This window comes from Castor canadensis, chromosome 13 (assembly GCF_047511655.1).
Source record: "Castor canadensis chromosome 13, mCasCan1.hap1v2, whole genome shotgun sequence".
NCBI lineage: Eukaryota > Metazoa > Chordata > Mammalia > Rodentia > Castoridae > Castor > Castor canadensis.
The window spans coordinates 37,622,984-37,634,044 of NC_133398.1; the positions used below are offsets into that span (position 1 = coordinate 37,622,984).

The 11,061-nt window shown below is 43.6% G+C and overlaps 1 protein-coding gene across 1 annotated transcript; it reads left to right on the forward strand.

Annotated features, from left to right (window-relative positions):
• Positions 1–9,716: 9,716 nt before the first annotated feature.
• On the forward strand, positions 9,717–10,802 carry LOC109693381 (olfactory receptor 13J1-like). The gene has a single exon (XM_020174667.2). The coding sequence runs from the start codon at positions 9,853–9,855 to the stop codon at positions 10,798–10,800; it is 948 nt and encodes a 315-aa protein (XP_020030256.1). The 5' UTR covers positions 9,717–9,852; the 3' UTR covers positions 10,801–10,802.
• Positions 10,803–11,061: the final 259 nt, after the last annotated feature.

The following is an 11,061-nucleotide window of genomic DNA, read 5'->3' on the forward strand; positions in this document are numbered from 1 at the left end:
GATCTCCAAACAACTGTAGAGCCTCTGACTGAACTGAATAGTAGTGACCCAAAATGTTATTTTCTGTACCAAAGTTGGGACATTGTTTTCTGATTTGTAAGTTTACTGATACAAAAAGCCATTCAGATACATAAAAATGAAACTATATTTGAGCGGTTAAATGACATAAGGTGAGACTGGGGATTTAGCTCAGTGGCAAAGCACTTGCCTAGCATGCACTAAGCCCTGAGTTCAATCGCCAGAACTAAGAAAAAAGGAAGGAAGGAAGGAAAGGAGGAGAAAGGAAAAGAAGGTGACATGAAGTTCATTATAAAGCTTAGAGAAGAGGGCCTAGGAGTGACTGGACTATTTGATTCTGAAAAGAACAGATTCTTTTAACACAGGTCACCCATGTGACTTCTGCCCTCAGAGTCTCCCAGCAATGAGAAAGTAGCAGAGGCCAAAGAGGCAAGATAGACAGTGATATAACTGGAACACTCCAATTTTATGTCCACCAGATTTCTACATCCATGATCCTGCTGCCATAGTGACCTACCTGGGTCTGACTGGAGTCCTGGACTGCACAGCTGTCCCAATCGCATCCCTAGAGGTGGTGAAGAAAGGCTGCATGACCACCAGGGGGAGCTGGGGAGCTGGTCAGCGCACCTCCAATCCAACCTGGGACTAAAACAAGGAAGCAGTTTACTCCAGAAATACAAAGAGAATTGAACATCAGGAAAAAAAGTTAATGTAAATTGGCTTCATTAACATATTAAGATCAGGACACAGTAAAAACATGCATTAATGGAGAAACAGTGTTCTTGGATGAGAAAACTTGATTTTGTGCAGATATCAAATCTGCTTCAAATTAGCAAATCAATTAAAGGAATATATCCCAGAAGAAGTTTTATGAAATATGACAAGTTGACTGAAAAATTTTTCTGGAAAAAGAAAATGTGCAAGAATAGCCAAAAAAAATTGTTGAAAAGGGCTGATGAGAAGGAATTTGGCCTTCCAGATAGCAATAGAAAGTGATAAATCACACTAAAGTAATTATGATAATTAAAACAGTGTGGTAAGAGGACAGCACAAGAGATAGTAAAATTTCTCTTGAACATAGCAGGAGGTCCAAAAAAGACTCATAAATATATGTGAAATTATGTAATAAAGGTGGCTTTTTTTTTCTATCTTTTTGAGACTGGGTCTCAGTATGCACCACTCACCATCCTTCTTCCTCAGTCTCATAGGTTCTGGGATTACACCACACCTGACCCAAAAGTGGCATTTTAAAATCAATGAAAAAGGATGGTCTTCACTATAAATTCTGCCTTGGCAGTAAATAAGCTTGACCTCACTCAATGCATAAGTAAATAAATTCCAGATCAACCAAGATCAAATTAAAAAACAAAACTTTTCTGGGCACCAGTGGCTCACATCTGTATAATCCAAGCTACTGGGAGGCTGAGATCAGGAGGATAGAGATTCAAGGCCAGCCCAGGAAAATAATTCAAGACCCCTACCTCCAAAATAACCAGAGCAAAATGGACTGGAGTTGTGGCTCAAGTGGTAGAGTGCCTGCCTGCTTTGCAAGTGCAAAGCCCTGAGTTCAAATCCCAGTCTCATAAAAAATGGGGGGGGGGGGCTGGTGGAGTGGCTCAAGCAGTAAGAGAGCACCTGCCTAGCAAGCTCAAAGCCCTGATTTCAAACCCCAAAGCCGCCAAAAAAAACAGTAACAAATATAAGACAAAAGAACACTACAGAGAATCTAGAAGGGGCTCTAGAAATCAGTATTAAAATTAGAAAACTGGACCTAAAAGTATAGTAAACAAAAGGAAACTTTTCATAGCAAAAAAAAAGAAATTATGCTTAACCTTTGTCCTCCATCATATATGCAAAAAGAAAACAGATAACACCCAGCCCAGGCACAGTATGGAGAAATGGCACTGCATACCCTTGGTAATGTTTTAAAGTAAGACACTTTGGAGACATCTTTCAGAAATACAAATAAATACGCCTTGAATCCAGTAATTCCCAGTCAAGAGCTCTCTCCTAGAGAAGGATTTGAGCACATACCAAACAGTTATGTAAAAGGCATTCTTTACTGGTTTGTTTGCCTAGCAAGAGAAAAACACTGGCTATAACCTAAATGTCTAATAACAGAAAATATTCAAATAAACAATAGATTATAATTATAGAAATCATTATACTGAAATGTCTAAAAGACATACTATAATTTGTTAAAAGCAAGTGCAAGTCTCACATATTAAGGAAACAAAAACAGTGTATTTTTAAAGACCCAAACAGAAGACTGTGCATGGTGGTGCATGTCTATAATCCCAGAAGTCGGGAGGATGAAGAAGGAGGATGTTGTGTTCTTAAAAAAAAAAAAGCGGGGGGCATTAGCAGGTGAGAGGCCCTGGGTCCATCCCCACTACTGTAAAACACAACAAGACAGAAAAAGGATAGTAGTGGAAAACTAGTAGACTCTGCACAAAGTCTATAGTTTAAGGAATAGTACCAATTGTGCTAATGTGCTAAATTAGTAAATTAAATTAATTGTGCTAATGCTAATTACTTGCTTTTGATAAATGTACCACATTAGAAGTTGGATAAAGAGTATACAAGAAATCCTATATGCTCTCTCTAGAATTCTTCTGCCAATCTAGAATTATTTCAAAATTAAAATTAAAAGTTGTGGGTTTGTTTATTTGGGGTTTTTTTGTGGGGCTGCAGTGTGGAGGCTTTACTATGTTGCCCAGGCTGGTCTTGAACTCATGGACTCAGTGATCCTCCCACTTCAGCATCCCCAGTTCTGGGACAACAGGCATCATCACCAAGCCCTGTTTAAAAGGGTTTTTTTTTTTAATACATTGGTTGGAATTAATAGCAGATTAGAACCAGCAGCAGAAAATACTAGCAAATTTGATGTTGTTAACAACAGACACTATGAGGGGCTGAGTGAGTAGCCTAGTGGAAGAACTGTGGCAAGACAAACCAGCAACAAAAACCCCACCAAACCTCTTACAGCTCAGTGATAAGGACAAATAACCCAGTTTAAGATGGACTAATGACCTCCATATGTACTTCTCCAAAGAAAGCCATCTGAGTGGCCAATGAGGACACGAAGAGGTGCTCAGTGCTCAACATCACTCACCACTGGCGAAATGCAAATCAGAACCACTTCACTCTCCCTGGAATGGCTCTCATCAAGGAGGAAGCTGACTAGTGAGGATGGGGACAAATTGGAGCCCTCATACTTGACTAATGGGATGTAAAATGGTGGAACACAGGCTGTTTTGGAAAACAGGCTGATGGTTCCTCAAAAGGACACACATAGAATTACCATGTGATTAGGCAATTCCATCCCTAAAAAAAAATTCAAGAGAAATGAAAACGTATTTCCATAGAAAATCTCATACACAAATGTTCATAGTGCATTATTCATAATTTTCAAAAAGTGGAGACAATCTAGCCAGGCATGGTGGTACAAGCCTGGAATCCCAGCACTCAGGAGGCTGACACAGAAGGATCACAAATTTGAGGCCAGCCTGAGCTACCTAGTGAGACCCTTTCCCAAAAAAAAAAAAAAAAAAAAAAGTGGAAATAATCCAAATGACCATCAACTTGTGAATGGATAAATAAATGTGGTATGTCTACACAATGGAATATTACTTAGCAATGAATAAGTCACAAAAGGGCACATATCTTAAGATTCCATATGTCCACAATAGGCAACACAAAAGAGATGGAAAGTAGATTAGAGATTAGAGGTTTCCTAGGACTAGAATTGGTTTGAGGAGCCGAAGGGGTAGAGGGTGACTGTTACTAGGTATGGGGTTTATTTTAAAAGCAATAAAAATACTCTAACATTGATGGTGGTATGGTTGCACAACTTTGAATATACTAAAATCTATTAAGTTGTATACTTTATTTATTTATTTTCTGGTTTTTGAGATGGTCTTACTGCGTAGCCCAGCTGGTATCAAATTCTGTTCCTCCTGCTTCAGCCTCCTGAGTGCTGGGATTACAGACATGCACCACCATGCCTACCTAGCTGTATATTTTAAATGGTTGAATCATAGGATATTTAGTTATAGCTCAATAATAATACGATTTTTAAAAAGAATGCTTGATACACACAAAACAACAATCTCAAAATAATTATGTTGACTGAAAGAGGCTGGATTTTTAAAAGAGTACATTCTGCATAATCCTGTTTACATACCAAACTAGAAAATGCAGGCAATCTACAGCTACAGACAGTGGATCAGTGGCTGCCTGGTTGGGATGGGGAGGAATAGACCTCTAAGGGCAGAAGAAAATTGAGGAGGAGGGAATAGGTAAGTTCATTACCTCGACTGTGGTCATGATGTCATGACTGTAAACCTGTTACAATTCATCAAATTATGTGCAGTTATACATCAATGATCTTTGATAAGGCTGCAGCCCAAAAAAGCATATTAAAAAGCTATATATGAGCTGGGCACCGGCTGCTCACGCCTGTAATCCTAGCTTCTCAGGAGGCAGAGATCAAGAGGATCAAAGTTTGAAGCCAGCCCAGGGAAGTAAGTTCAAGAGACCCCATCTCAAAAAAAACCCATTACAAAAAAAGGGCTGGTGGAGTGGCTCAAAGTGAAGGCCCTGAGTTCAAATCCCAGTACTGAAAAAAAAAGCTGTATATGCATATGACCACAAAATCTATTTCTATGCATAGATACACATATGCAAATGACCAGAAGAGATAGAGATCCATGAAACTTCTAATGCTGGTTACATTTGAGAAAGGAAGTGGGGTGGGGAGGTGCAGGGGTTGAAAAGAGTGTCATTTTTGCACTATGTGCTTTTGTGTTATCTAAATTTTTATTAAAATGTTCTATACATTCAGGTGCCGGTGGCTCACGCCTGTAATCCTAGTTACTTGGGAGCCTGAGATCAGGGGGATCAAGGTTCAAGGACAGCCTGGGCAAATAGTTGACAAGACCCCCATCTCCAAAATAACCAAAGCAAAATGGACTGGAGGTGTGGCTCAAGCAGTAGACTGCCTGCTTTGCAAGCATGAAGCCGTGTTCAAATTCCAATCCCACACACAAAAAAAAGAATGTTCTATATGTGGGTTTTTTCAAAGAAATAAAATGCTAATTAAAATTACTTGTGTTTTTAAAAGTAGCTAAACAAAAATCTAATAACAATAACTAGTCCCAAAATAAAATGACACTATGATTTTGTTGTCATTGTCATCTTTGGTTTGTTTGGGTGGTTTTTTTGGTGCTGGAGGTCAAGCCCAGCCACACAAGTACTCTACCACAAGCTACATCCTTCTGCCCTATGATGCTAAGTGGTAGAGCACCTGCCTCGCAAGCTATGAGTCCAAACCCCAGTATCGAGGAAAACAAAAAAAAGAGGCACAGCCTCTGAAAAACAGAAGGTGCCTCAAGGAGGAAACATAGGAACGGATGTGTGAGCACTGGCCATCCTGGGAAGAGGGCCTCTGCATTGGCTGAAGGACATTAGCTGAGGGTGGACGAACCCGTGTCAGCAACCAAAGCCTGAGCTTCTGCTTCACTCGTTGACACTGATCTGGACCTGAAACTCAGTAGGGCAGGCTGCTATCTGTGCGAAGGGTATTGGCCATGGTGGCTTTTAAGTACTATCCTCATATTCTCGAATTCCGTTTGTCTCTTCATCCGGGTCACTCCCCTATTAAAACACTCTTTCCAGAGTTTGTACTTTCATATGATCACTAGGAGAGTTGAGCCAAGACCTCTCACTGACCACCTGGGAAGCAACTCTGCCTGTCATTCACTCACTCATTCATTTATTTTTAAAGTTATCCATTTAATTGGCCATTTGTCTATTCATTTGCTCATTCTAGAAACATTACTGGGCCCATTCTGGCTGAGGACTGATTGGGAGGTTGGATCCCTGGCCCTGAGTCTCTTCCTCCAACTTTTCCACACCAATTAAGATCTCTAAATAGACTCTGTGTAATTGGATCTTTGGGACATCATCCCTGAAGCACCCCAAAGTTTCTAAACTGGGCACATTTCCTCTCCTCACTCTAACTTGCCTTGGGAATTACATAGTCCCTTGGTACACAGGGAACTTTGAAAGGTGCTACCTTCATTTGCCCTGCCGGCTTCCCTCTACCCTGGAGGCTGTGGGCCAGGATGGCGGTGGGAGCCACCCAGGCCCAGGAGTCTCTGTTAGCCACAGCGAACTGTTGTAGACTCTTCGGCCTTGAGCCTGCTAGGATTTCTTAGTTCTGCCCAATCTTACACTTCGGAGAATCCCACTGAATTCTGGAGTAATTCTGCCACATTCTAAAAGTTCCACTTAATTCTATCAAGTTTTAAACACTTCATGAATTCCATAGACATCTAGGTATGATTTCACAGTTTGAAAAGCAGGGCCTGCCCATCAGGATTCCCTTCACACAGGAAGCCCAGACTGCTTCTTTGACTTGAGTCCCCCTGGTTCCAGCCAGAGCCAGTCCCTGATCTCGAGCCCTCTGAACCAACATCCAGGGAGGCAGGGACATGGATTGAAAGAGCCAGAAGGTAAGAAATGGAGACGTGGAGATGGAGGAAGGAGCCAAGAGCCCTGAAAAGTTCCTGGTTTCCCTCTCTAATTCTTGTACTACACTGGCTAAGTTTCTTCCCCTCTCTGGGCCTCAGTTTCCCCATGTATAACTAGTAGGTTGTCTGTCTGATCTGTAGGTCCCCTCCCAGTCTTTCAGGGTATCATCAAGGCTGGGGATAGCCCATGTTTGGCAGTAGCCAAATGTAGTTTGGGATAGCCCATTCAAACTACCTTAGTCCAGGAAGTTAACAGTTAAGATGGAAGAAGTTGGCTCTGGCCAAGCTGGGGTCTAAGTTTGGCCTTCAGAACCCAATAGAGGAGGAGAAAGGAGGTGGCATCCATGTGGCTGCGGGGGCAGGGGGCAACAGGAAGGAGGTAAGAGAGAGGGTGAGCATCACCCTAGAGGTGCAAACACAGGACCATAGGGCACAAAGGGAGGACTCAGCCTGGCCTGGGAAGAGAAAGAAAGCTCCCTGGGGGAGATGCCATTTGAACTGGGTTTGAGGTGGCTTTGGCCAGGAGAGAGGAGAAGGCAGAAAAGACACAGAAAAGGCTGTACAGACAAAGCTCCCTCCTCCTCTTCTCCTCCCTCAGCTTATTGGGGCCAAGACTCATCCTTCCACACAGGCTGGAAGCAGACAGGACACTGAGCTGGTTTGGTGACCTTGTCCCTACCCTGGTTCATCCTAGGCAGAGTTTGCTCCCCACCCTCAGGGCTGCAACATCATTAGTGATTCCCCTGTGGCCCCTGCGTGGCCATGGTCTCCACACACCCCGTCCCAGGAATTAATTCATCCTGCCTAGCCCTTGAAGCTCTCTTGACACAGGTCCGAGGATCTGCCCTGTTCTCTTGTGTATGTGGCAGGGAGGGCTACACGCATACACTCATGTGACTGACCACACGTGAACCTATGTATGGCATAGACACACAGGCACGTGTGTACCTGCATGTACACTGTGTGAGAAGTATCCACAAGGGTCACCCAGCCTGGTCACTTGAAGGTGCTGGAGGCCCAGTGTGACCCTGACAGCAAAAGGAAGAGAACATATAAGACTATGTACCCGTCCCTAGGGTGTGCAGACAGAAGCAGGGTGGAGCCAGGCATGGGAGAGTGGAGGGGATTTTTGTGTGGGAAAGGTTGGCACAAGTGTGGCTGGGAGCACACTTGTCCACCTAGCACAGTGCCTAGTACAGTGCCTGGTATATAGTGGGCCCTCAGTCATTTTTTGATTTTGGAATAAATAAAGAAGGGAAGAATAAAAGAAGGAAACGAGCTGGAGCGAGTGAGTCTTGGAGAGGAACTGGTGCTCAGCCCACACTCAGGCTTTGACAGTGTCCCCCATGAGATCAATGGTAGCAGAAGAGAGGTTGAATTCTGCTCCTTGACTGTTGAAAGGATTATGGGAAGAATTCAGGAAAACGGTGTCCATCTAGAAAAACAGGCATTTGAGGCTTAACAGAGAAAACATCTGCTCTCAGCACGGGGTAGGTATCCAAATGCCAGGAGGCCAGGATTCAAGACTCACCTCCCAAAGACCCACTATGGGACCTCAGTTTCCCCACCTGCACTGTGGAGACACAACAAGTTGACCTCTCGGTGCACTTTGCATGCTAACAGCCTTGGTGTTAATGAAGTCAAAGCAGCCCTTCTTTGGCCAGGAGAAAACAGGGCTTGCAGATGGGTCAGGAGATCTGTGACATTTTAGCTAGAAAGTCCACAATGAAGGCAGATTCTGCGGGGGACAGAGGGACACACTCACTGACTGGCTCAGAGGCCAGCAGTTCCTCCCCAATGTAAGGCACAGAGCTAACCTAAGAAGACATAGTAGACGTCAGCAGATGAGGGATAAAAGAGGAAGATGTTCCAGGCGGAGGGAACAAAGTAAGCAATGGTTCAGAGTCTGCCTAAAAGCCAGGAGGAGCCTCAGAGAACTTCTAACCAGGGGGGGTTCTCAATATGATGTACCCAGGCCAGCAACAGCCAGACCTACTAAGTCAGAAACTCTGGGAGCCAAGTCAACAATCTGTGTTTTAACAGGTAATTGCTGGTGCATGTTCAAGTTTGAAGACCCCTAGCTCAGCCCATTTGTTCCCAAACTATGTTTGTAGATCACTTAGCTACAGTAGACTTAAGGGTGTTCCGTAAAAAGGAGATCCAAGGTCAAGTAAATTTGGGGAGCCTATGCGCTACACTGCTTTTGGAGAGTCACAAATCACATTAGTATATTAAAGACTCTCAGAAGCCCTGCAATAAAAAGCTTTATTGATGCAGTCCCACTCTTTTGTTTATACTTTTAGTTGTTTCTAAGAAAACATTATCTAATCAGTGATTGTGATGATTAAGTCCTTTTATTCTAAGACTTTTATAGTTATGGCTTATATTTAGGCCTTTGATTCCTTTTGAATTATTTGTGCAGTGTTAGGTTGTAGTCTAGCTTCATTCTTTCATGTGTGGATATCCAGTTGCTTTACCATTTGTTAAAAAGTCTGTTCTTTCCTGTTAAATTGTTGTAGTACCCTTGTCAAAAACAGTTGGCCATAAATGAGAAAGTTTATTTCTACAGTCTCAATTTTATTCCACAGGCCAATATAGCTGTCTTTACACCAGTACCACACAGTCTTGGTTACCATAACTTTTGTAGTAAGGTTTGAAATTGAAAACTGTGAGTCCTCCTAGTTATTTCAGGGTTATTTTGCCTATCATGGGTCCCTGAATTTCCATAGGAATTTTAAGACCAGTTTATCCATTTTTGCCCTCCCCACCTCCAAAAAATGGCAGCCACAATTTTGGTAAGGATTATATTGAGTGTAGGTAAGTTTAGGGAGTAATACCATCTTAAAATATTAAATTCATGACATAAAATGTTTTTCTTTTATTTAAGTCTTTATTTTAATGATGTTTTATAGTATTCAGTGCACAAGTTTTACACTTTTTTGTTAAATATATTGCTAAATATTTTATTTTTTGATGCTATTGTAAATTAAATTTGCATTTTATTTCCTTTTTCTGATTGTTCATTATGCATAAAAATACAATTGATTTTTCAGATTGCCTATCTACAGATCCCTTCACATTCTCTTAGGGAAATGCTGATCTAAATCAATCCTCATTTTTGACATGAGTAAACTGAGGCCTACAGAGGTTGAGGGGATTGCTCCAAAGTCAGAGAGAGAGAGAGTATGTGTGTCCACACTGGTAAATACCCTAGCAATCACTATCATCCCAGAAGAGGTTCTGTGAGCTTCCACCACCCTGCACCCTTCTCTCCACCCCAGCTGTGTGTTCTGCCACAATGTGCAGCATGGAGCCTGTCAACAGGACCATGGTTTCAGAGTTCTTCCTGAAAGGTTTCTCTGGCTACCCAGCCCTGGAGTGCCTGCTCTTCCCTCTGTGTTCAGCCATGTACCTGGTGACTCTGCTGGGGAACACGGCCATTGTGGCAGTAAGCATGCTGGATGCCCGCCTGCACACGCCCATGTACTTCTTCCTGGGCAACCTCTCCATCCTGGACATCTGCTACACGTCCACTTTTGTGCCCCTGATGTTGGTCCACCTCTTATCATCTAGGAAGACCATCTCCTTCATTGGCTGTGCCATCCAGATGTGTCTGAGCCTGTCCATGGGCTCCATGGAATGTCTGCTGCTTGCCATCATGGCCTTTGACCGCTATCTAGCCATTTGCCAGCCACTCATGTATCCTGTGCTCATGAGCCATCACCTCTGTTTGCTGCTGGCAGGAGCCGCCTGGGTGCTCTGCCTCCTCAAGTCAGTGACTGAGACAGTCATCGCCATAAGGCTGCCCTTCTGTGGCCACCATGTGGTCAGTCACTTTACCTGCGAGATCCTGGCAGTGTTGAAGCTGGCCTGCAGTGACACGTCGATCAGCGAGGCCTTCCTGCTGGTAGGTGCCATCCTGCTGCTGCCAGTGCCCCTGGCCCTCATCTGCCTGTCCTACGTGCAGATCCTGGCCACCATCTTGAGGGTGCCCTCCACTGCTGGGCACCGCAAAGCGTTCTCCACCTGTTCAGCACACCTGTCTGTAGTGCTGCTTTTCTATGGCACTGTCATCTTCATGTACATGAAGCCCAAGAGCAAGGAGACCCACATCTCCGATGAGGTCTTCACAGTCCTCTATGCCATGGTCACACCCATGCTGAACCCTATCATCTACAGCCTGAGAAACAAGGAGGTGAAGGAGGCCATCAGGAAGGTATGGGGGAGCAGACAGGCCCGTAGGTGAGGAGAGGCAGGTCTCAGCTTAGTAGGTAAGGCCTTCATATGTCAGTGTCAAAGTGGGGCAGGAGGTTGTAGAGTGGCTCAAGTGGTAGAGTACCTGTCTAGTGAGCATAAGGCCCTGAGTTCAAACCTCAGTATCAAAAAAAAAAAAAGTGGGGCAGAGCATAGGGCTAAGCATATCTTTCATCTCAGATATACAGCACCAAGTTCCACTAATACTGCCATAGAATAGCTCACAAATTGCTCTCGGCTCCTACTCTGCTGT

Excerpts from the sequence above, each read along its gene's own strand:
- LOC109693381 (XM_020174667.2), top strand. The coding sequence starts at position 9,853 with ATGTGCAGCATGGAGCCTGTCAACAGGACCATGGTTTCAGAGTTCTTC.